The following is a 26,592-nucleotide window of genomic DNA, read 5'->3' on the forward strand; positions in this document are numbered from 1 at the left end:
CCAAATCTTAACATTTTTTTTTGGTTAAATTCAGTTTGTACATCGATACGTTAACCCTTATGACCAACATAAAACGTGAACGGACATTTTATAGAATTTTTCTGTAGCCCTGAGTAAATTATATTGATGTCTGTCTGTTTACAATGTTGAATACATAATAAAAAAAAAAAATATTTTCATTATCAGCAGTGGTGGGATGTAACTAAGTATTATTATTATAAATACAGTAACAAAGTATAAAGTAATTAAAATTAGCTCCACCTTTACCAGCTGCAACATTAAAGTGATGAACACATGTATAATTATAATCCAATAATGTAATATATATATATATATATATATATATATATATATATATATATAAAATACTCTGAAATGGGACATTCTGCATAATGAGTACTACTAGTTTAAGTATAATTTGATGCTGATACTTCTGTACTTTTACTTAAGCAATATTTTGAATGCAGGATTTTTACTTGTAACTGTTTTGTTTTTTTACACTGTGGTATTGTTACTTTTTTTTTTCTTTAAAAGATCCGAAAACTTCTTGCACTAATGTTACTGGAAGATCTTTTACTCAAGTACACTTATGCAAAAATAGAAATACCAGTCTAAAAATGCCCTATAAGAAGTAAAAATCCGCAATTCCAAATGTTATTCAAGTAAAGTGCGAGTGGAGCTCAGACAGAGCGTTTCAGGCAGAGGCACCGCAGCAATGGGCAGTATGAGAAACATTAAAGCATGTACTGTAAACAGTGTTCCAAATGTACTTTTTCGTCCACCAGACAAATGGCTAGACTGTTCAAATTGTACCAGCCACTTAACAGATTACCATTGTTTTTTGGCTAGTGAGTGAAGCAAATTTGGCTGGTGGATGATTTAATCATTACATTTGAACCCTGCATGTAAACCTATTCTAGCAGACCCCAAGTGTACGAATATGATGCTGAAAAGGAGTATAATAGGGGCTCTTCAAGTACAGTACTTCAGTTAATGTACTTAGTTACATTCCACCATTGCTTAAGTAAAAGTAATGCAGTGTAGAAATACTCAGTTAAAAGTCAGGCATTCATAACGCATGCATAAATGTAGGGAAGTAAAAAGTACAAAATTTCCCTCTGAAATGTAGTGAAGGAGAAGTATAAAGTGGCATAAAGTGGAAAAGGGAAGTACAAGTACCTTAAACATTGTACTTAGGTAGAGTACTTGAAATGTACTTTGTTACATTCCACCACTGATCAATTAATAATCATTATTTTCTCGATTAGCCTCAATTTAAAATGAATTTTATTGTGTACAATTAGAAAAAAATGTCAGGTATTTGCTCCAAATTTTCAAACTATGGAGCAAATACCTGCTATATTTTTATACTTGAAAAATGAAAAAAAAAAAGTTTTACTATTGATACATCTGTGGGACATTTTCATCGATTAATTGTGAATAAATATACACAATACCTCCTGTCAGATTGGGTTGAATTGTTAATAGGTATATTTCCGACAGCCCCTGAACGCAGCATCAGTGAGCCCTATTGAACGAGTGGAGGAAGTGAGGAAACCGGCTGATCTGAGTCCCATTGGACCAGAAAGTACAGAGAGGTCTGTCATCATCCAGGAGGAAACGTCTCTGTGGGGATTTATTTGGCTTCAAAGGAAAATGTTTCTGCACAAATGCAGATCAAAGGGAGGAAATGCAGAATAACAAGACCAAAAGTATACTTTCATTCTTTCCATATTCATACGCAAATTAATCCGATTTTCTTAAAATACCAATTTTCTCTAAATATTTGACACATATCACTGCAAAGACATTGTCTGTCATGTTCAGGTTTGCCACAATAAATTACATTCCTGAACTATTTTCCCTGATAACCCATAACATATCACATTTCTACCACTGTCTGATAATCAGAATGTTTTTTTTGTTTTTTTTAAATCATGTCATTTACCAGCTATTTTTATTGATAACACTACAGAAAATAAAGTTGGTGAATCATGTAAAAACTTTTAAGAGGTGATTTGCAACAAAGTCTCCCACCGAGGAGGCACGAGAGAGACGCGAGGAAATCAATGTGTTTTAGAGGGATGAGACGTCCTTTCCTCTGTTCATCACATTCATTCGTCAGCTGTTTTGGTGGAGTTAGCAACTCCTTCAGCTCACCTTCCGGGAAGGCTGCTCTCGTGTAGGCTATCCTCGCCTAAAGCTCCTCAATGAGCCATCCTTGGGGCAGGAATAAGAGCTTTGAGACGACCTTCCCCGAGGAGGGACGGAACCACTTCCGATTCAGCCGAGGACCGAGGAGTCGAGGAGCTATCAAATAGGAAGGGAGGCAAGTGGAGGAGTCGGGGATGCTTTTTTTTTGCTATTTAAGCGACATGAGATGCACCGTGGGAGTGGGCGGTTAGCTACCTAACCCACTAGTTCCGCAAAGGGACACCCCCAACCTGACTACGAAGACGAAAAAACACGAAACAACCCGACGGCCCTCGGAGAGGTGGGGTGAAAGAAGGGCCTAAAGGGACGGATTTCTCAGGAACAGACTCGGACAACGAATTTAAAACTTTGAAGAGATGCAGGTGCGTGTGGGAGAAGGTGACAATGTTCAGAGGGTTATGGATCCATCAGGGAAGAATGAAGTGCGGACAGGAAGGCCAGCATCAACATTGCACTGCAGCAGCGGCAGCTGCAGGTCAGACAAGCGGAAACGGAAGCCAGGTCACAAACCACAGCACTGAAGGTTCCATTGTTGCTGAGCGCGGGCAGGAAGAGGAGGGAAGAGGACCAACAGTGGAGGGTAATCTCCCTGAACGTGGCACCGTGGAGAGCACACCCAGAACAACTTCCAACCCTAACTCCAAGCCTAGTTGGGTACTTTGAAGACCTCCAGATGTGCTACAGCCATTAGGATTTCACCACTGGTTGACAAAGGCTAGAGGTAGGCATTGTCATGGGGTGATCAATCTCCCCCATCTTGTTTGTTGCAGCTTTCAAGATCCATCCATCTTCGTCCGCTTATCCGGGGTCAGGTCGCGGGGGCAGCAGCACCAGCAGGGGACCCCAAACTTCCCTTTCCCGAGCCACATTAACCAGCTCCGACTGGGGGATCCCGAGGCGTTCCCAGGCCAGGTTGGAGATATAATCCCTCCACCTAGTCCTGGGTCTTCCCCAAGGCCTCCTCCCAGCTGGACGTGTCTGGAACACCTCCCTAGGGAGGCACCCAGGGGGCATCCTTACCAGATGCCCAAACCACCTCAGCTGGCTCCTTTCGAGATCATTCTCACTAATGCAAAGCAGGTGGTCGGAGGAGTGAAGTTGCCTTCAGGCCAGAGGCTACCACCATTGAGAGGCCATGTGGATAACATCACCACCATATTCCAGACATCAGCATGTAGAGCAAGACTGATGAAGAGGATTGATGAGCTTGTGGAGTGGGCAAGAATGAGGATCAAGCCCTCCAAGTCTCGAAGTCTCTGAGCTGAGGGTGTCCATCGACTAAGTGGTGAGAGCAGCGGACATCCAAGTATGAACCGGGAGGAAGTGGAAAGTCCAGGAGAAGGTTGACTCAGGTTGCAGCACCGTGAGGTAGTCAGCCGAGTCCACGAGGGTTGAGCAGGCCTGGGTAGGGAGACCCCGTCTTCTGGTCGAAGGCCTCGAAAGTCGAGAGGAAAGCCATGGTGGTGGCAGAGGTGTCAAAGGCCGAGTAGGAAAGATATAACATTAAAGTGGTGTCATAAGGCCAGCAGGGAGGTTGGATGCCGTGGGAAGGTCTCGTTGACAGGCCACTGTCATGGTCTAATCTGTGGAAGATCCCTTAAGCCTGTTTTATGGTTCTGCCGAGGCTCTACGCAGAGCTTTCACCGTAGCCTACTTAAGATGGCCTGATACTTGTGCGCTGGTGTGTGTGTAGAGCCGGCGTGTGTGTGTGTGTGTGTGGTGATTGGGTGATAGAGCGAGGGAGAAGTGAGAGAATGATGGCGATTAACTTCGGAGCGAGTACCGACTCTATAGTCATAGTGAGAGAAACAAAGTGTCTCCCCTTTTCTGACCACGGTGGGAAATCTGTAGCAGGAAAAGTTAACCCTCTCCTTGATTTCATGTTGTTTATGGAGAAGGAGAACCAGGAAATGAGTCGGGGGAAATGCAACGCTACCCAGCCATTGCCGAGCGACATGCGTCGCTGCAACGTGTAGTTACATTTTTCGAGAGGCGTAGGGTCCGGCGTAGACGCAGAGGGGTCTGCGGGGGTAGGCCGTCGATTCGCAGAAGCATAAAACGGCCTTTAGGCCAGGCTCAGTTTTCTAATCAGAGCCACCTACGACACCCTACCTCGCCCTTGCAATCTCCACCAATCGTTCGGTGCCGAAGAGCCCTGTCTCCTGTGCAACACCGCCAATTTGAGTCTCCAGCATATCCTGACAGGATGCAACCCAGCATTATCTTAAGGGTGCTACAGCTGGCGGCACACAGTCTGGTTCTGAAGAAGCTTGCTGAGGTGGCAGTGAGATGCAGGCAGGAGGCAATTAGCAGACCCCCAGTCCATCCAGTTTGCGAGAGCTGGGGAGAATGGCAACGCCCGGTGCCCAAGGGGCACAGCAAGTATTCTCCTACCTGGCAAGGAGTGGAGCTTAAGAGCTGATCTGAGGAAGCAGCTTCAGTTCCCAAGGGGAATAGTGGAAACCTCGGTCCTCCCTGACCTTGTGATGTGATCGGTGGCCTGCAAGAAGGTCCTAATGGTGGAGCTCACAGTGCTGTGGAAGGGGGGGCCTCGAGGCTGCTCATCAGCAGAAGCAGACAAAGTACTCTGACTTGGCTGCGGAGTGGAGGGAGGTTGAATGGAGGGCTGTGACAAACCCAGTGGAGGTGGGGTGCCGGGGTTTTGTCGGCTCCTCAACCACTCGACTGCTTCGAGACAGAGCGCTAAAGGAGCGAGGCATCGCAAAGCCATCAAAGATCTGGCAGAAGAGGTGTAAAAAAGGTAGCTTCTGGTTGTGGTGGAGGAGGAAGGCGAAGAGTTAGGGGCCAGATAACACCTAGGGTATCAGCAGTGGGTGGCAGGGAGAAATCCCTGCAATCGCTCTGCCACCAGGAGACATACTGGGGGTAAAGGAGAGAAACGTCCGTGAATGGTGGTCCCCAGCTGACGACCTGTTAAAAGTCTGGCAGAGGTGTTTGATCTGTCTCCCCCAGAAGGCCTCACTTGATTTCTGTCGGTGGAAGTGTGTCAGGCAGTAATGCCCTGCAGGGAGACCAGCAGCCTGTATCTCAAACTTTTAATGTTGTCTTAAACCTAAACTATTTTTATACACAGAAAACATGAAAAAAAGGTCACTAAGTTAGGCCTCCTGTGAAACAGTAAGAGCATTTAAATAATCCTTCAATTCCTACATATTTGGACCATGGCTGCAGCTAGTGAAAATTTTCATAATCGCTTAAAATCGTGAAGTTCATAAAATGGCAGGAAAGTGAAAAAAATTGCCATCACACTACTGTATTTAACAGACTAGCTATTCAGTTTATCATAGAATAACAAACCAGAAAATGTTGACATTCAAGAAGCTGAAAGCAAAGAATTCTTGGCATTTTTGCTTTCAAATTACTTTAAGATTAATTTGTCAACGAATTACTTATATTTCTACAATTTGGATCTTCTACTCAACAACATAAGTCTTAGATAAAGAAAGTGCAGCACTGCATGTTCTTCATCCATTAACGTTAAACCTAAAACAAGATAACAGTGACCGTCACACAAAAAGTAAACAAGTGTGGTGGATAGCAAAACATTCATTCTTTATTGACTGGAAAAATACAGGGACCAAAAAAGAAAAATGTGCAGTCAAAACGATCCCCAAACACCCATGATTAAAATCCCAAAAGCGACTTCATTTTATCAACTCAATACATCTCAAAATATCAGAGTTAATGTGCAGCAAGTAAAGCGCTATGTTAAGCCATGCCACAAAGCAGAGGAGGGTTGGGGGGGTGGAGGGGTAAGCAAAGGAGGGGGAGGCCAGCCATTTAGATGGTACAGGGCATCGTGAGTCAAAGCCACAACACAAGAAAAGCATCATCATCATCATCATCGGAGTCTCAGATCGCATCAATGTCAATGTCGTCCTCTTCTTTTTCAGGCTTGTCTGGTTTCACAGTCTCAACTTTGAGCTCGCGGGCAGAGGAAGAGTACACCACCTGAGGACAGAGAACACCACCAGCTTTACCTTTTATCATCCAACCTTTAACAGACTCTGGTGTCTGGAATAAGGCTGGTTTTGGGAAATATACAAGTATGTTTTTCTATAAAAAGCCTTTTTTTTCATTTAACAAAAAGAACTCAAGTTGTCAAATGTTAAAACACATAAGCAGATGTACGTGAACTTCGCCCGAAAGAAGAAAAGAAAAAAAGTACTCCAACCAGGCATTCAGCGCTACTCGTTAGTTTTCATTCTTGGTTTCAAAACAATTAAGAATATTTAGGTTTAAAGATCGCCTCCAGACATGTTTTATGACAAAATTACTCCACTTTGACTAAGAATTTATGTCCACATGACGTTGAAACAAAAACATTCAATTACTCTTGTTAAAAAGAACATGCAATCCAGAATTTATGAATAATCAAATATCAAAAGTTAACTACTGTACACAAGATGTGTCTTACTTCACTAAAAAAGTCCCTTCTCAGTGTTTGATACTGGACTTATGGTTATGATTTATAAAAAAAAAAATAAAATAAAAAAAAAAAATCATACCTGTTATGTATACATCATAAATTTGGATTTAAATTAAGAGTACAGAGGAACTTTCCTCCTTCAGAAGATGAATTTGAAAACAGCTTTCTTAAAGTTTTCATCACTGCCTTAATGAACAAAAAAAAAAAGTTGTATATATATTTTGTTCTGTGGTAGTTTTGATATTTGCATATGGAATATGTGAAATAAAACAAACATTAAAATGGGAATGTTCTGATGAGCAGGTTTGATGAGAAGTGTATTGACTGCAGCTACAGACATTTGTTAGATTTTTTTTTCTACATACAATTATTTAGATTTAATGTAGAATTAAAAACACGACTTTGTAAAACAATGTTGATAAAGTGATCTAAGTCTGTCTGTTACCTCCACGTTCTCATCGTCATCTTCCTCCTCCTCATCCTCCTCGCTGCCCTCGCTCTCCTCCTCGGCCTCCTTCAGCCATTTGACAAAAGGAGCAGCCTTAGCGTGGATCTCTTTGGCCAGTTCCTTAGAGACGTACTTCTTAGAAACCTGGTGGAGACACACAGGCAGTCTGGTTGGTAACAGCTCGGACAAATACAGAGACAATCAATGACAATCCAAACATTTAACCACATTATTAGTGGTGAGGATTTAAAAACTTTACTGCAGACAGTGCCCAAAGTGAAAAAATATACAATAATTTGACAATAACCAACTCATGTGGCAGTGTAACTGTTATCAAATTAAACGTATAGGAAATGTCAAGGAACAAAGTAAGTTGACACGATGAATTCACAGCTGGATATTTAAAGATGTTTTTTTTGGAAGCCAGTGCCAATATGTGCTATTTTCTTCACATATGTTGTTTGATAAAAACATTAATTCTAGTTTAAAACGTGCAAAACTGGTTTAACCAAACTTGTCATGACCATGTTTAAAGTAACAACTGATCACTTTATTCTAATGTTAACAGTTGCATAAAATTAAACACTTGAATAGAAGCCAAAAATATGCCCTAAAGCCAATATTTAGCAGATACCAACTTTGCTTTTTCAAGTTTATATCGGTTAAAAGCTGACACGTGCTGAGACTTGACATGAAGAAAAAAATTTTTTTTGGACCATTGTATACATTTAACATTAAATAAAAAGATCAACATAAAGATATCTCCACTCTCCCACCTTCTCTGCCCAGGCGAATATGACATCTTCCTCCAGCAGGTCTGCGTCGTACAGGTCTTTGAGGATGATGGGAACTCGAGACAGCAGCTGGTTCTGATGCAGCTTCACAACACACTCAAAGCCTCCCAGCAGATACTTCTGGGCCTTCTTGTTGCTCAGGCAGAACTGTGTGGGAATTTAAAAATCACAGAACAGTCAGGAGCAAGCACTCACTCTCAATGCCACAAGGAGGACAATAGTGTTTAAACGCAGTGTAGATATACGTTACTGGAATTGTTTTCTTCCTTGTTTTTTCCCCATCTGTAGTACCCCTTTGTCTGGAATTTTTATTCTTTTCTTTCCTTTAAGTATATTAAAATATTTGTGTTGATTTGTAAATTTGGCAAGCATTTACAGCTGTCTTTATTTCAATGTTAGGTGGCTTACTTTTACAAGCCCTCAGGTTTGTTTATTTTTATCCCATCTGTGCATTTTATTATGTTACTGTACATGTCTTAAAAAAAATGTATATGCACAAATAAAAATAGAATAACATTTGATCTACAGACATGTTTCAAAGTGCAGGAGAGGATGTTTTGAGACTCATCTAAGAAAATGAGGCACGAAGTTGCAGTTTCCAATCGGCCCATCTGGGCCCAGAGATGGCCTCGTGACAACTACAGTGGTGCAACATTAAACTTACTCGCAGGAAGTGGCGCTTGTACTTCTTGATCTGGTCGCGGATGTTCTCGTTGAAGAGCAGCTCACTGAGGATGAGGGGGCCCATGGCCTTCACATCCAGACGTTCTGCCTCCGCCAAGATCTCCTTATCGGCTCCGTCGATGGTTTTATTCTCCTTCTTATGCTGGAAATGGAGAGCAGTAAAGTTAAGAGGGGTGGACACACAAGTCAAGATTTAAATGTTCCCTTCATGTTGCCCTTAATTCTTCTGTGAATAACTGAGAATGTATACCTAGAAGCTAAATCATATTATAAATAAAGTTTTAAAGTTATTAAGAATCGCCATACTTACAAATTCTCAAGATTTCTTTTCAGCTCATACATTTTAATACTTTGACTATTATAACTCCGGTAAGGAGACTGTTGTCATTATCATTTGGCATCATTTTTTTTTAAAGACTAAGATGAACTCAAATTTGGCAGTGATGTCTCCATCATTACAGCTAAATTAGTAGACTTTGAGAGGAATAAAAAATAAATAAAAAAGGACGTTGTGAATAAAGACTAAGAACTGAATCCTTACTTTAACAAAGTTGTAGAACAGGTTGACCCTCTCCTCCAGTGGTTTCTCCAGGTCCTCGCTGAGTGTCAGGTTCTTGGCGTGGTCGCTGATCTCCTCCATTCGCCTCCTCTGCGCCTCCTCTGTAGTCTCCTCTGCCCAGTCCTCATCATCGTCATCTCCATCCTGACAACGGAAAGGTCCGAAAAACGGATTGAAATGCACCCTAAAAGTTTTAACCGTAGGGTCTTCCATACAGTCAATTGGAATAAGCTGAAACATTGAAATATGAATCTGTGCTTATTCATACATGGGGACCATACATCTGTGCAGAGATGCAAATGTTCGCTCTGGCCTTTGGCTTGGCTTGTGAAAGGTAAGAAAACAGCCTCCTGTTGTATTATAACCCTCATGAGTAAAAAAACAACGCAATTGGTTGATGCCTTTAGTCGCAGGGCAAAAGCTCAGAAAAAAAAAATCCTGGTTCTGGAAAAAAATTACAATTACCTAATCGCTGCTTTTTATTCAGTTTCCGTGTGAAAGAAAAAACAAGCAGCCGTATGAGAACTTTGCCTAAAAAAAAGAAAAAAATGGTTGAAAAAGAAAAAAAGGAGAGTATGAATAACCAGGCAAGTACTTGTTAGTTTTCACATTTCAGATACCCTGGCCTGGTCTTTAAAGAGCCCCTCCAGACATGTTTAAGACATAAAATACTCGGCTTTGACTAATCATTTCTTATAGGTTTTTAATCCCACAAAAATAAAGTTCTATTAACTGGTTAAACCATTCTTTAAATGCCAACCACTCTTCCCCCTTAGAGAACTGACCTCTGGATGCAGCAGTAAACAGCCTAATCATCTTATCTAACTGCAAACATTTGTTGAGGTCCGAGGCTTCTTCTGTTGAAGCCATCACTTTGGATTACTAGCTTTAAATGCTAAAACCAGTTTGTCAACAAAACTGTAGTTAATAAAGCTCAATCACCACACAGATTAAATAAGAATCAAGAGCAACACTGCACTGCGTGATAGGGAGGGACTTCTGATCTTTGTTTTGGCAATGGGCGCAGAGTCAGCTGCTCACGGGGAGGTTGAACTCAGCAAACACTTGGAGTTAACACAAGAGCAAATAACACAGCGGTTATGTGTCTGACTGGAATCATCAGGCTGTGTGTTTGCTGTTGAGAAACTGTCTGACTCTCACACCGGTGGAAACGTACAGTAGCTCCTAAAGACTCGAGTTGCCTGATCCTGAACTAAGAACCCACCACCGGATTAGGAGCATCAAAGTTTTCTTGGTTTCCAGCTTCGCTGCCAGAGCCATTCTCCTTGTCCTTCTTGCGGTTCTTCTTCTCCTTCTCTTTTTTTACAGATGCAGACCCACCTTCAGTGCTCTCTGTTATTGGAGAAAAAACAAAACAAAAACAGTTGTCAAAAATCTGCGTCAAAAAAATGCAAGTTCAGATTATGTTCAACACAACAAGGAGCTGGGCCACCAACTCTGCTTTTAACTACTAGAAGGAGCTGAATCTGACCTGGTGGGTTTTTGAGGATGAACGTGCAGAGTTTGTGTCTGGTGTCGAGCATGCCGCGGTATCCACAGGCCTTACAGGAATTGCCAATGGTTTGTTTCTTGGGATTGACATGCTGAAAGAAAGAAAAATAAAATATTCGATGTAAAAAAATAAATAAATAATAATGATTAAAACACAAAGCTACACAATCAAGTCTTCCCTGGATCTATGTTACAGATGCTGTGAAATATTTACCAGATCAGTTTCAGGGTTGTCACACTCGGGACACAGCACAAATTTTCTGATGAACCCATCAAGCATGTCCTGCAACTTGTTCGCCTCGTGGGATCCGTTGACGATGTAACGGTCGTTTTTGCTATCAAACTGGGTCTGAGCACCGAGTTCACAACCAAAAAACTTGGTCGGGTCTGTGAAGAAGATCAGACGTGACATCAGAGGACACAATGAGACGGGTCATCTGGTTAGCCCGTTCTAAAACGTCACAGTAAGCATTTATATACTGTATATATGTATAAAATAAATAAATAAATATATATATATACATACATACATACATACATACATACACACACAGTCCCTATGCATTGTAAAGTAAGTTCAGAAGCGATAAGGGAGAAATGTAAGTAAAGCTTTGAAACAGGAACACAGCAGGGGTTAAAAGACAGCTGTACATCTTCTAAATCAATTTAAGTTTGGTTTATTTCTGGGTATAAATTGACTTTTTTCCTTGGTGTAATACTGGCCAGATGGTGGGAGTAAGACAAACCGAAGATGTTACTGCACATGGCATGTGTAACTTACATGTTGGAGGCCTGTTCAGTGCCTTTGCAACATCAACCATGTTGACAATAACCGTCTTGATTCCATTCCCTTTGCCTTCAACCTGGATGAGAAAAAGGACACAGAAAACAGACCATCAACACCCAAAATTAGTCATTCCTTTATTTTCATAAATGTTATCTCAGGCAACTTGAATTTGATTAGAGTCAACATGATGAAGCTGGTGTTCTCTCAACTTCTGTAGTAATTCTTTTGAAAACATTTGCAACTCAAACAAACTTAAAAACCCATCACAGCGAGCAGTTACCTTGGCAATCAGACGGGGCATCTTGTAGCGATAGAACTGGTCTGACACGCTGCGGTTGACGTTGACAGACATTTTGGCTGGATGTTAGCACTATCAGTAAGATAAAAGGATCTTGGTTGGGGATTTTTCGGGATCTTCTGTCTGGAAAAGAGGGGATGACATAAACGACTGCAAGCGCGCTCTGTCTCTGACATGAAAAACGCTGTGCCGCTGTGGCCGCAAGCTCCTTTCTTGAAGGCTAGATTTCCACCACACAGGTTCCAACGGCTGCGCAACAGCTCTGAAAGAGGAAAGTGACAAAAATAATGAATTTTTAAATAAAAAAAATAAACAGCAACTTCATAGTAGCCTCTGATAGCTAACTTGACTGAATAGAATAAGTTAGAACTAAACTTATTTTAATGCTCAAATTTTATTTGATTGCAGTCCTGAAATGTTTTTGTTCCTGGTTCAACCACGTACAGTGCTGATTTAATACAGTTTATTCTTCTTCCAAATATTTTATTTTAATTGTACTTTACACTGAACGCAAAGTGGTGTTTGCCCAGTACCATATGTGCAAATATGCAGTTGTGTTACTACACTTAATAAGTCTGTGCCAGTATTCAGGGAGAGCCCTCCAATACATTTATTAAATTAGTTAGTTTATTTTAAGCAAAAATGCCAAAAACCCACTGGTTTGAGCTTCTAGTCTGGTTAAAAAGGTAAATATTTAATGGCTGATTGGTTTTGTATGATGGCAAACTAACTATTTTGGGTTTTAGACTGTTGGTTAGTCAAAATAAGCAATTTGAAGAGATTAATTAAGGTTCTGGGAAATTGTGATGATTTTTTTTTAATGTTATCTGACAGTTTAAGGCCCAACCAATTAAAACTGATTATATAATTTCCTTTTGTATTAAAAGTTGTTTGGTATTATATTATACTTATTAGGTGGTGAATGATGATTCTTGGGTGACTGCTACCATTTAGCCAGACCGGACCGAATTATGATACATCCAGAAGTCCAGAAGGACGGGCAATAGAGAGCCCAGAGACAGCTGAGGGATATTGAGAGGTCACTTATACAATTACTGTATGTCTCCACTTGAACAAAATTGATATTAAATACTGGCAATGGTAGAGAACAAAATTGATATTAAATACTGGCAATGGTAGATCACAAATCCTAAGAAAATACTGCTGGCAAAAATCTAATCCAGCAAATATCCTTGTGACCCAACAGTGAGCAAGCAAGACAGATTAATCTAAAGAAGAAAAATAAAACCCAGGCACTAAACTGGATTCTTTTGTGGCCATACACGTACACAAATTGTTTAGTGAAGCCTTTTGTCTTACATGAGGGCCTCTGGTTTTAGTCACATAAGGCCTTCTCTTGTTATTAGGTCACAAACAGGAGGCCTAGCAGCTGCTAAACAACTCTCCCCCTGCTCACGGCTTTAACACCAGCAAGTCTCTAGTTAACTCAGTCAACATGAAATGACTCACAGCCGGTTTGACAGTGACACAATGACGTCTGGCGCTGAGGCGTTTCAGAAGGGCAGGGGTCGAGTCTATTTCATAAGGAGGCTAACTAGCTTAGCTGGCTGCTTGGTGCAGAGTGCGTCATACAGTCACTGCACACGAGTGAGGGGACTGGGAGACGCCATTTTGATACAGTGGCACAGAAAACACGTCATATTTCACAATAACATCGCTGGGAGACTAACCACACATCATACATATTGCCAAACATTTAAAATGCGACATGAATTATTCCCACAACTTACCGTTTTCGCAAAACAAAGACATAAACACAACGCTGATCGTCCAAGAGCCGCAGTGAACGGTGGTCGATGGTTGGTGCTGGTGTTGTATTGATTGCAGCAGGGTTTCTTAATGGTTTTTCGGCTCCCAAAGATGCACAGTTAAACACCCGAAAGCGTCCAAACAGTGCAGGCGCCAGGCTCAGAGACAGAAGGGGGTTATTATCTGGAACGTCCTCGGGGTTTGGGGGACCTTTGGGAGAAGAGGCGTATTGTTATCCATACAAACTGCGGACTAAAAATGCCAACGTTAGCATCATCAGGTGTGACAGCCGATGTCGTTCATTGGGTGTGTAGCTCGACCGTCACGTACAGTATTATAAAAACATGTGCAGCATTCACGTGGTGTCGGAATAATCGGAAAACGTAGTTTCCGACTGGGAATATTAACATAAATGCCCCCTCAAGTCTGAACAACTCGTAAAGTCTGCTAAAGTTTTGCTACACGACTTGCCAAGTTTGCGTTATATTACGCAATAACATGGCGGACGAAAGTAAATGTTGGGTTAATGATTAGGAACCTTTTTATAAATGTATCTCAATTTTGTTGATCACACGTAATTTGTATTTTGGTATTAGGTTGTAACATGTAGTTGCGGCCCACGTAGAGTGACCTAGATTAGTTAGAAAAGTTATTTAAATAGCGTCTTTATACACTTACAATTGTAATATATCTATTATGTATTTATGTTATAGACTGTAGCAGTACTTCGCCTTATTGTAAATTCCTTGCCAGTGCCACTTACTTTGGTAACTAATATGATTTAAATTATTATTAGCATTATCAAATCAGGTATAGCAATATTTGAGTGGTTTGAGATAATGTAATGTCACGTCACTGGTGTAGCAACAAGCCTGGGACAAAATCAATAATATAAACCTTTAAACTGGAAATCGCTATCAGCGTGTTGATTACACACTCTACGTCTGAGCAATAAAATACAGCACGTTTTCTTTGTAGCATCCATGTTGTTTTAACGAGTCAAGAACACATCGAAGTCAGGAGAACGACTTCCCAACTCTGGAAGGGGGAAAAATCCGAGGAGCACCTGACTGCAGCATAACCAAAGTCAGGACGATTCTCAAACGTTCCGTTGAGTCTAGTACACGTGTATCATCGTTACATCACCCCGAAATTATAACAAAATACGTTCATAAACGTGCATGTATCCTCAAGGTGATACGAGTGTATTGTGCGTCTCAAAACAGCTTCGTCGTTAGTCCGTTATATAAATAGGCGCTCACAGCATTAACGTTAGGCACTCCAGGAAATAGCCAGAGCCCAGATGCTAAAGCGGAGACGTTCCGCAGCTACGCAGTTCCTAGCCTGACGACGCGGTTGGGTAAAGATAATACATGATTGACCAATAAATGTAACGTTGGTTTAACTAATTACATTTCTTCCGTGGAATTACGACCATCGATGTGAAATCCACATCAGAATGAGGCCGAAAAAAACGTGATGAAATTATTTCGCACCTTACCTCTCGAATGTTCCGCGAAACACTGCTTCTAACGTTGCTTTTACTGACGAATGTCGAGCCAACAGACGCAACAAAGGTAGCAACTTCCGGTCGTAGCATTTTAAAAACAAAAGTCCGCTTTTCGCCGTACTTCGTCGTACGTAGCACATCTAATATAAAAACACGTAAACAATTTAAATAATAATAATTTAAAATAACAAATTACAATTACAAATTACAGGGGATATTTAATGACGCAAACTATGAAAAATACATACACACATGAAACAACAAACAAGGCAAATTCCTTGTATGTCAAAACTTACTTGGTAATAAACCCCATTCTGATTCTAATATAGCTATTTTTAAATAGTGGGCTAAATATATATAAATAGTAAAATATCTTAATACTTCTTCCACCACTGATAATATCTTTGACATATGAAATATGGGAGTTTTATGTAGCCCGTTTGCAGGACTTTTTCAGACTCATAAAATAATGTTAGTCATGCAATCTTTCTTTCAGAACTGATTTTAAGGATGTATTGAATTGTTCCCCATTACCTCAGACGTTAAGTTTCACTTCTTTTATTTGGAAAGGACAAAAGGAAGTATTGTATCTTACGCATACCAGAGAAACATTCTCTTCTCTCATTGGCTGACGGCTTGACGCTGTACGTGGTGCGTAGGCGCTTCCTCAACTTGACTAGCAGAAACAGCTAAATAGAAGATGGTGAGTATAAAATGGCGAAAAGGCCACAATTTCCCACATTTACAGCCCGCGTTTTGAGCACTTTTCTCGCACGATGTTTTCTAAGACTAGTTGGCGAGGTAAAGAGGGCGACATCATGGTTTTAAACGCGTCAACACAGTCTCAATTTCAATTTTTTTAGCAAAGCTTCATTCCGAGATGGATCAACGATCACATGACAGCTGGGCAGTTTAGTCTCCCAAAAAATTCACTGCAACCAGCTCCAAGCACCCTTAAAGACACTCTTTTCATTTGCACGATGGTCTTTCAGCTTGTCATGTTTGTTCATCAACCATTCTTGTTGTCTGTTTAGTTGATATCACGACGTTTTGTTACTTTTCCTGTATGTCAATCAGTAAGCTATCCGGGCTAACAGGCTAACAGCTACTTTATCATATGAGGCACTTTTTTTTTTCCTTCTGTCCATCAATATTGATGTTTATCACCCAGTTAACTGTAACTGACTTATTTCTAAAGTAAGCCAACTAGTAAGACAAAACTGTTTTCACATTAGGACTACAACTGCAAGTTATTTATTAGTTTATATTCATTCATTCACCTCTCTGTCTTTATATATTTGATCTGGAATGACTATAGGTTGTACAGTCAGAATCAGAATGAGATTTATTGCCAAAGTAAGTTTTCACTTGTGTTTTCACGCGTTTGATGTATACAATAAACATATGACATGAATAAACAACAGAGCTAAGTACTGCAACAGTCAAGAACATAAATATATATAATGTAAATATTACAATAAAAAATGCAAAAGACAGTACAATAATTAGGAGCAAGATAGTTGTAATAAGTTTAGGTGCAGTTTAAATATATGTTGTTCGTTGATTATAATAACTAAATTCCCATCGGCACTTTGATTTGCTTCCCCACATGATTTTGCTCACAGTCAGGTGAAAATTATGAAAATGCTTTATCATCCTCACTAACCATCGACCATTAACAATCGATTCAACCACATTGTCGTTTAACTTTTCTTGTTTGTTTTTGAATGATTATCTGTCTACTTAATCCATTCACTTTTTAATTTCTAATTTCAGTTTTTTCCCCCCTCTTGTCCCAACTCTTTCTTGTCTTTTGTTTTTCTTTTTTGTATCTTTGATCATGCCTCGTATCGTTCTCTCCATGCACATCCTGCCTTCCTCCCTATCTCACCCACTCTCCTCCTCCCACCCCTCATTGCCTGTCTGCAATCAACCAGGCTGGTCACCGGGTAAGTTCCCTCGCTCTGTGTTGGATCCCTGTTTTCTGCTCGCTCTTCTGCCTGCTACACTAACATGGGGTCAGGATTGCACAGCTGTGGAGGTTTGCTCTTTCTGCTGCTAATTCAGCAACTACAGTGCTGGGATCTGGTGCCCAGCAGGCTACAATGCTTTAATCACACCTGCTCTCGACTGTTGACCTGAACAAGAAAATACTCATTACTCCATTAAACAAAATAGTTAAGAAATAAGTCAGAGTAGGAAACCTAAAGCCCCCATATATTATTTCAAGAATGTATATAGAAATCTACTATGACTCAGACAGGCTTTAAGGTCATGTTTCACAACTTAAAATTCTTCTTTTTGTTTGGAGACCTTACTAGTGACTCATCTATTTCAAAACAAGAACTCGTCATGGAGGCTTTCCACTTTAGAAATAATGAGCTGTTCTGATTGGACAAATGTTTAGCAATTCTTAGTAAGGAAATCCAATCCGGACCAAGTTTCCTGTTTTGTATTTAAAGTGAATGACGATTGATGCAATAACAATAACTTTAGTTGCTCAGACTAAATAAATACTTACCAATGTTTTTACAATGCATGTGTATGAGGTGACAAAAAATATTCCTCTAATTGCACACATTTCATTGTTGTCCATCAGCTCCTGGTTTGTCTCAAAGCTCACCAGCTGTATGCACCGTTTTATCAGCTAAACTGATTTATGGTGTAAAATAGAACCCTGAAATGTTTGTTTCTCACCAAAGTTGTAACATGCAACCACAACTGACATTTACAACATCTCTCTGCTGGCCAGTGGAGTGAAAAGGTTATTTATGGGTTTCATGTTTAGTATAAACCTTTATAAACCAATTTTTTTGGTGTTTGATCCTTATTGACTTCTTGTGTTATGTGAAAACATAATTATCTCGCTTTCGTGTTCTACATCTGCTATTGAGTGTCTGAAATCCTGCTGGTTCAGTCTAGATTTTCCCAATCCACGTGGGCTGTTTTTTTTTTTTTTTTTTTTTTTTTTATTATGTAAGAAGTTACATTCACAACTCAGTTTGAATTCGGACACTTAATAATCTCAGCTTCTTACTCACAAACATTGCTTATTTACAAGTTTAAGCTTTACGAATTAAGTGGTTTAGCCACTGTAATGAATTAAACTGTAGCAGGTTGTTGTTCGGCTGCAATAACATAAAACTGAACAGTATTTTGATGGTTTTAAACAAGAAAAAAGACAACTTGAAAAAAACTGAGGAGTACAGTGGTTTTGGTGGATCCCGACCTGTGGCATCCCACAGAGCTCTATCCTCGGCCCACTTTCTTTTTTCAGTGTTCAGAAGCAACATCTCACAGCCTGAACTCTCCCTCATCGGTGGGTGACTAACCTGTCTGTGTGTGTGTGTGTCTGTGCGATGCTATCAGTTGGTCCTGGTGTTAGGTGACCTGCACATCCCCCACCGGTGCAACACCCTGCCAGCCAAGTTCAAGAAGCTGTTGGTCCCGGGGAAGATCCAGCACATTCTCTGCACAGGCAATCTATGCACCAAGGAGAGCTATGACTACCTGAAGACTCTCGCTGGAGACGTTCACATAGTCCGAGGAGATTTCGACGAGGTCTGTCTGTTTGTAGACAACAATGAAAGAAAAAACAGTCAGATTTATTACACCCCACCATACAATGACAAAAAGGCCGACCCAATTTCTTTAATCGTGTTGAGGGATTCATTAATTAAGCTGTCAGTGTGAATGCAAAATCTTCAGCTTCTTGATAAGCCAGACTGGCCTTTGTATACTTAACAATGTGTTGGGGGAATGACGTTGTTCTTCAAAGTCTAGCAGAATTTTTATTTTTCAGATTTTCCAACAGAGGTTTTAAACAGATAGGTGAATAAAAGACATTTATGTGACTGAATATTTAATTGCAAGAAGAAAGTGAAATGGATCTCTTGCCAGTAATAAAGAATAATTGCAGCGTAATGAAATTGTAATTGCTCCCTTCCCGCAAATTGAGTTTTACTTTCCTAGTTAATTTTTATTTATTTTTTTTTTTTTAGAAAAAGTCACATTTAAGAACTGGCATCCTTTGGTTAAACCTGTGCACATCACAGTTTACAGTGGTATAGTACTAAGAACAAGTGTATTATTCCCAGAATAGCACTTTCAAATTAAAACAACAGTGCATAAACCTTTTATGTTCCCTCTCAGAACCTGAACTACCCGGAGCAGAAGGTAGTGACAGTGGGCCAGTTTAAGATCGGTCTCATCCACGGCCACCAGGTGATCCCCTGGGGCGACATGGCCAGTCTGGCGCTGCTCCAGAGACAGCTGGATGTCGACATCCTCATCTCTGGGCACACGCACAAGTTCGAGGCATTCGAGAACGAAAACAAGTTCTACATCAACCCTGGTTCGGCCACAGGAGCCTACAGCGCACTGGAAAGGTAGAGGAGTCATTCACACGGATGTAACACCACCTCCCACTGTAACTACAAAGGATGGAAGTGGGGACACATTTCAGTTTAAGCATTCAAATAAAAAACAACACTTGTTTACATTTGTAGCACATATACATGTAGCCTAGATACAAATTGGCAAAGTGCAGTTTTTATTATTTTTTCCATTTTAGCACTGATTATAAAACATCCGATTTCCTTTCATGTGAGTAGCATAAGTTAGAATTAGGACACTGTGAGCTGAAGTGTGATTATTTGTTTTGTATTAGAATTGTACAACTACAGACATTGGTAAATTGATAAATTGGCACAGAAAGCCCAGCAGTTTATTCCAAACAAATCACATTTGCTTGTGTTCTCAGACTGTTGTTTAATGCAGCAAACATTAGTGCATTCACCATGACGTGTTTATTTGCTGGCATCCATTTCATCTCAGTCATGGTAGGTAGAGACACAGAAATTAAAATAAAGAGAAATGAAGAGATTCAGATTAGAGGTGCAACGATGAATCGATTAGTTGTCAACTATTAAATTAATCGCCAACTATTTTGATAATCGATTAATCGTTTGAGTCATTTTTTTTTATCACAAAAAAATAAGACTTCTCTGATTCCAGCTTGTTAAATGTGAATATCTTCTAGTTTCTTCTCTCCTTTGTGACAGTAAACTGAATATCTTTGAGTTTTGGACAAAACAAGACATTTGAGGACATCATCTTAGGCTTTGGGAAACAATGATCCACATTTTTCACCATGTTTTGACATTTTTATAGATCAAACAACTAATCGATTAATCGAGAAAATAATCGACAGATTAATCGACTATGAAAATAATCGTTAGTTGCAGCCCTAATTCAGATTGTTTATACAAAATATAGAACTAATTAATTGATTCATTATTATAGATAACGCTACCCAGCAGTGAATACAGTTATTAAGATTAGCCCCATCTCTGCCAGCTACAATATTAAAGTGATGAACACATGAATGATTCAATAATTATAATCCAATAATGTATATTATTCTGTAATGGGCCATTCTGCATAATGGATATGTTTACTTTTGGTACTTTTATTATATTTTGATGCTTATAGTTTTAGACTTTTACTAAAGTATCATCAGTGTTTATAGCAGCTCTTTCCAGAAAATCTATTTATCTGATAGAATGTAGTTCCAAAACAATGTTGCTGTCGAATTTGTTAAGGGTCATTTTTCAACGGCAAGAGCAACTTGAGGAGTGGAAGAGGTATTCAAATTTTTTGCTTAAGTACATGTAACGTAGGAAAGCTTTTTTGCACACCTCTTTTGTTGGGCAGTTGCGTAGGATATGATCAAAAGCTTAGAGAAAGTCCCGCACACTGACCATTACACTTACTTAAGTACATGTAACAATACCACAGTTCAAAAATACTCTGTTACAAGTAAAGTCATGCATTCGACAGCAACCTTTTTATTTATTTTTTAAACTACGTTCTATCAAATAGATTTTCTGGAAAGAGCTGCAGTGGACACTGATGATGTTCCCCAGTGTGACGTACAGTACATCAGGTGTAACAGTAGAAACCACACTGACTTTAATTGTAAGCAGCCAGCAGTGCAGGACACGCCCTAACCTAAGAACACATCTGTCTCCTCTCCTTACAGCAACATCATCCCCTCTTTTGTATTAATGGACATCCAGGCGTCTACAGTGGTGACGTACGTTTATCAGCTGATCGGTGACGACGTCAAGGTGGAGAGAATCGAGTACAAGAAATCTTAAAAGGACGGCAGGAGGAGGAGGAGGAGGAGGAGGAGGGGTTGGGTTTGCGTGGCTCAGTGTATCAGTTCATTCCTTTTCCACCAAGGGGCAGCATCTCCCCTGCAGTCACCAAAATGTTAATGCTGTAACAAGCTGTGCAGTAACTTAACTCTAAAAGAAACCTGTATTATATTGTTTATAAGTCATCAGCATTTGCTTGTGTCCAAGCTGTCATTTGGTAACTGTAGAGAATGCAATAATAAGTCACATGTATTTGTTATCAAAAAGAAATATTTGGTGCCATTTTTCTTCTTTTTTTTTGTTTTGTCATCATCGCCCTCGTCATGTCCTGTAAGCAACAGACCTTTAGCTTCACGTAGTCTGCCTTTTTTCATTCATTTCCCACAATAAAGATCTAATTTCACTCCATCACTTGTTTTGTCTAAATAATATTGAAAATGATAATGATTGTGTGCGTATAATGGATAACACTGTGATTGAGGTAGTAAAGGAGGAGCAGTTACTGAAGGTGCAATCCAGATGTATTTTATTGTTACTGTTATTAGTGGTTAAAGATCCCAAAAGTCACACGTTGGAACAGGAAAGAGACAAAAACAAACTGTTGAAGTCAAGTTGGAAGCACTTTATTGTCTAAAATATTGTGTGCTGTAGTTAAATGGTCACTTTTTGCTGATAAGTAAATAAGTATCTGTACTGTACCGTGTAAGCCGTGAATGTCTTTAGTGTTGTTTCTGGCACTTTGGAGTTTTTAGCAACACAATTACATAGCCATCCACAAAGCATGGATGTACAATTACTCCATTTATTTTTTGATTCAATATTCTTGGATTTGACAGATTTGTTTCTGAGAAAGTCATTTTGTATTCCCCATCACCATAATTATATTCCTGGTATTGTAGAAAAGTCATTGAAACTACATTTAGATCTCTATGTAGGGAGATAAAATGTAGAAAATGTGAAAAATTAAGAATGTTTGCCTTTCTTTGGTTCTTCAGGGGTGTTGGGTTGTGCTCCATGAGGCAATTTGGTCTCATGACCTCAATATTTAAAGACTCACTACGGCCCAGACTAAATACAGTACATGAGAAATGAATACTAGACAATATTATAGAAGAAAATTAATAAAACATTGGGACATATGGTAAAAGAACAGTTGTTTGACAAGTTCTTCATTAATGCAGCCTCACTATAATAAACATTAATAACCAATCAATACTATGGGTCAAAGGTTGAAACTGAACCAAAAATCCCTAAGGGGCAGACACTCTACCAGAAAGAACCTTGCTTTCTGACAACAAAGGAAACAAACTTTTAGCAATCTTTCAAAGTATAAAGCGTACATAAATTAATACAATGAGAGTATTTTTTAGAGGTTAAGGGAAAGTATTAATGTCTTATTTCTGCTGTACAGTATTTCCATCTTTTCATCACAACTTGAACATAAAGCTTGTTTGGAGAGATTTAAAACTTAAAAAAAGGTAAATTTGCCACCAGACATTACCTTCAGTCTCTAAATTATTAAAAGTTAATGTTTCCTTAATTTAAAGTTGGATTAACCATAAAGTATCACATAGGAAACATGGCTTCAGGCCATGTAATATCAGAAGCTCAAGGTATTTTTTTTAGTGCCTGTTCTTGTTTGTTTAGTTAATTCTGAAGTTGTCATTCATTAACAAAATGCATGTGGTTGTCTTCTCTCTAAAGAGTTAAATCAAAGTCAGGCCATGAGATGTGATCCCATTGCTCATCTTTTGCCAAGAACTGAACACGTGATTTCCCAGAAACTGTCTTTAAAACTGTTGTCTCTGGGTGCCACTGGGGGCACCAAAGTACAACACACTGTAACCTGAGCTGCTTTTCACAAGCCATCATGTCTTTCTTGTACAAGAATCCCAATTTCATGCTAAATTATGATAAACCTGGAGGTGTGTTGGCCTTTACTCAGAGCTATGAAAGTGGGGAGATTATTCTCGGGTTATATCAACACAAAAAATGTATTGTGACAAACCTAAATGTCAATAGAAATGTCATGAATGTGAGAAAGTGCCATCATTCCATTCTCCTGCAGAGAGTGAACTTCACTCAGAGAATCATCCAGTCCTTCCTCCTCCTCCTCCTCCTCCTCCTCCTCTTCCTCCAACAGCTTGATCCTGGCTCCTGGCAACAAAAACAAAAACACATAACCAGCTAAACATGGATGGTTTTAAATACATTAAATACTTATATTTATTTGATTAGATGGACCCTAAAATTTCTGGTACAAAAAGATAATTATTGTAGATGTAATTAACATTTTACAGAAACTTGTCCATAAAATGACTTTAAAATGACAACAAAAAAGAAATAGACTACATATTTGAAGCAGAGATTTAAAGGAACATGCTGACTTATTGGGACTTATTCCCCGTATCCCCCAGAGTTAGATAAGATAGTCCATACATACTCTTCTCATCTCCATGCGTGTTGTAACTCTGTCTGACGCCCCCAGCGCTAGCTAAGCCTAGCACAGATCCTGGAGGTAACCGGTTCCAACTAGCCTACAGCTCCGAATAAGTGACAAAATAACGCCAACATGTTCCTGTTTCAACCCATGGGCCCACCACCTGTGGGAGGAACCGCTGGGGTCGGGTGCGCTGCCACATGGTGGCAGTGAAGGTCAGGGGCCTCGACGGACCAGACCCGGGCAGCAGACGCTGGCTCTGGGGACGTGGAACAGTCTCTGGACAGACCTGGTAAGCCCAAACGGGTAGTGCGGGTAAATTGGGAACATCTGGAGGAGGCCCCTGTCCGACAGACTTTCAACTCACACCTCCGGCGGAGCTTTTCGTGCATCCCTGTGGAGGCTGGGGGCATTGAACCCGAGTGGACAATGTTCAAAGTTTCCATTGCTGAAGCTGCGGCAGGGAGCTGTGGTGTTAGGGTCTTAGGTGCCTCAAGGGGCGGTAACCCACGAACACCGTGGTGGACACCGGTGGTCAGGGAAGCCGTCCGACTGAAGAAGGAGTCTTTCCGGGATATGTTATCCCAGAGGACTCCGGAGGCAGTTGCAAGGTACCGAAGGGCCCGAAGGGCTGCAGCCTCTGCCGTGAAAGAGGCAAAGCAGCGGGTGTGGGAAAAGTTCGGAGAAGACATGGAAAACCGTTCGCCACCTCAGGAGGGGGAAGCGGGGAACCATCCAAGCTGTGTACAGTAAGGATGGGACGCTGTTGACCTCAACTGAGGAGGTAATAGGGCGGTGGAAGGAGCACTTTGAGGAACTCCTAAATCCGACTAATACGCCCTCTATGGTAGAGGCAGAGCTGGAGGATGATGGGGGATTGTCATCAATTTCCCTGGTGGAAGTTGCTGAGGTAGTTAAACAACTCCACGGTGGCAAAGCCCCAGGGATTGATGAGATCCGTCCAGAAATGCTTAAAGCTCTGGGTGTGGAGGGGTTGTCTTGGTTGACACGCCTCTTCAACATTGCGTGGAAGTTGGGGACGGTGCCTAAGGAGTGGCAGACCGGGGTGGTGGTTCCCCTTTTCAAAAAGGGGGACCAGAGGGTGTGTGCCAATTACAGGGGTATCACACTTCTCAGCCTCCCCGGTAAAGTCTACTCCAAGGTGCTGGAAAGGAGGGTTCGGTCGATAGTCGAACCTCAGGTTGCAGAGGAACAATGCGGATTCCGTCCTGGTCGTGGAACAACGGACCAGATCTTTACTCTCGCAAGGATCCTGGAGGGAGCCTGGGAGTATGCCCAACCGGTCTACATGTGCTTTGTGGATCTGGAGAAGGCGTATGACCGGGTCCCCCGGGAGATACTGTGGGAGGTGCTGCGGGAGTATGGGGTGAGGGGGTCCCTGCTCAGGGCCATCCAATCTCTGTACGACCAAAGCGAGAGCTGTGTCCGGGTTCTCGGCAGTAAGTCGGACTCGTTTCAGGTGAGAGTTGGCCTCCGCCAGGGCTGCGCTTTGTCACCAATCATGTTTGTAGTATTTATGGACAGGATATCGAGGCGTAGTCGGGGTGGAGAGGGGTTGCAGTTTGGTGAGCTGGGGATCTCATCGCTGCTTTTTGCGGATGATGTGGTCCTGATGGCATCATCGGCCTGTGACCTTCAGCACTCACTGGATCGGTTCGCAGCCGAGTGTGAAGCGGCTGGGATGAGGATCAGCACCTCTAAATCTGAGGCCATGGTTCTCAGCAGGAAACCGATGGAGTGCCTTCTCCAGGTAGGGAATGAGTCTTTACCCCAAGTGAAGGAGTTCAAGTACCTTGGGGTATTGTTCGCGAGTGAGGGGACAGAGCGGGAGATTGGTCAGAGAATCGGCGCAGCGGGTGCGGTATTACACTCAATTTATCGCACCATTGTGACGAAAAGAGAGCTGAGCCAGAAGGCAAAGCTCTCAATCTACCGGTCAGTTTTCGTTCCTACCCTCACCTATGGTCATGAAGGCTGGGTCATGACCGAAAGAACGAGATCCAGGGTACAAGCGGCCGAAATGGGTTTCCTCAGGAGGGTGGCGGGCGTCTCCCTTAGAGATAGGGTGAGAAGCTCAGTCATCCGTGAGGAGCTCGGAGTAGAGCCGCTGCTCCTTCGCGTCGAAAGGAGCCAGTTGAGGTGGTTCGGGCATCTGGTAAGGATGCCCCCTGGGCGCCTCCCTAGGGAGGTGTTCCAGGCACGTCCAGCTGGGAGGAGGCCTCGGGGAAGACCCAGGACTAGGTGGAGGGATTATATCTCCAACCTGGCCTGGGAACGCCTCGGGATCCCCCAGTCGGAGCTGGTTAATGTGGCTCGGGAAAGGGAAGTTTGGGGTCCCCTGCTGGAGCTGCTACCCCCGCGACCCGTTACCGGATAAGCGGAAGAAGATGGATGGATGGATGGATGTTCCTGTTTACATGTTGTGATTTGTATAGTCACAGCGTGTACAAATAACAAGGTCACTATGCTTTTACTATCTAGTAATTGTTGACTCTATTACTCCAACTCTGAGTGAACTCCAGGCGAACTCTCTGCTCCTCACCACAGGGCTTCAGGTGCTGCTAGCAAATCACTCCGCCCAAGTAGCAGAAGTAGCAGTGCTTCGCCTTTCTGAGAATATAGTTCCCAGTATGTATATGGTTAGAAGATGGCTGTGTCTCATGTGACCTTGTTATTTGTACACCCTGTGACTATACAAATCACAACATGTAAACAGGAACATGTTGGCGTTATTTTGTCACTTATTCGGAGCAGTAGGCTAGTTGGAACCGGTTACCTCCAGGATCTGTGCTAGGCTTAGCTAGCGCTGGGGCGTCAGACAGAGTTACAACACGCATGGAGATGAGAAGGGTATGTATGGACTTATCTAACTCTGGGGGATACTGTGAATAAGCTAAAGTCCCAATAAGTCGGCGTGTTCCTTTAAACCTGTGATCTTCAACAG

General features: G+C 41.3%; 2 protein-coding genes across 4 annotated transcripts; one reads left to right on the forward strand and one right to left on the reverse strand.

Moving 5' to 3' along the window:
* Nucleotides 1-5,761: 5,761 nt before the first annotated feature.
* eif5 (eukaryotic translation initiation factor 5) lies at nucleotides 5,762-15,113 on the reverse strand. Of its 2 annotated transcripts, none has more exons than XM_031280362.2 (12): nucleotides 15,018-15,113; nucleotides 13,498-13,726; nucleotides 11,729-12,008; nucleotides 11,443-11,524; nucleotides 10,876-11,048; nucleotides 10,642-10,753; nucleotides 10,375-10,502; nucleotides 9,132-9,293; nucleotides 8,571-8,732; nucleotides 7,889-8,053; nucleotides 7,110-7,256; nucleotides 5,762-6,186 (listed from the first exon to the last, which is right to left on the reverse strand). In XM_031280362.2, exons 3-12 carry the CDS (start codon nucleotides 11,798-11,800, stop codon nucleotides 6,088-6,090), a joined length of 1,302 nt encoding a protein of 433 aa, XP_031136222.1. In that variant the 5' UTR covers nucleotides 11,801-12,008; nucleotides 13,498-13,726; nucleotides 15,018-15,113; the 3' UTR covers nucleotides 5,762-6,087. The 2 variants fall into 2 exon arrangements, with proteins under 2 accessions (XP_031136222.1, XP_035850637.1); XM_035994744.1 differs by lacking the exon at nucleotides 15,018-15,113 and adding an exon at nucleotides 14,930-14,948.
* Nucleotides 15,114-15,600: 487 nt separating this feature from the next.
* vps29 (VPS29 retromer complex component) lies at nucleotides 15,601-21,595 on the forward strand. 2 transcript variants are annotated; one of them, XM_031280459.2, is made up of 5 exons: nucleotides 15,631-15,729; nucleotides 16,964-16,975; nucleotides 18,396-18,587; nucleotides 19,179-19,414; nucleotides 21,070-21,595. In XM_031280459.2, exons 1-5 carry the CDS (start codon nucleotides 15,727-15,729, stop codon nucleotides 21,185-21,187), a joined length of 561 nt encoding a protein of 186 aa, XP_031136319.1. In that variant the 5' UTR covers nucleotides 15,631-15,726; the 3' UTR covers nucleotides 21,188-21,595. The 2 variants fall into 2 exon arrangements, with proteins under 2 accessions (XP_031136320.1, XP_031136319.1); XM_031280460.2 differs by lacking the exon at nucleotides 16,964-16,975 and having other exon boundaries at nucleotides 15,601-15,729.
* Nucleotides 21,596-26,592: the final 4,997 nt, after the last annotated feature.

This window comes from Sander lucioperca, chromosome 18, assembly GCF_008315115.2.
Source record: "Sander lucioperca isolate FBNREF2018 chromosome 18, SLUC_FBN_1.2, whole genome shotgun sequence".
NCBI lineage: Eukaryota > Metazoa > Chordata > Actinopteri > Perciformes > Percidae > Sander > Sander lucioperca.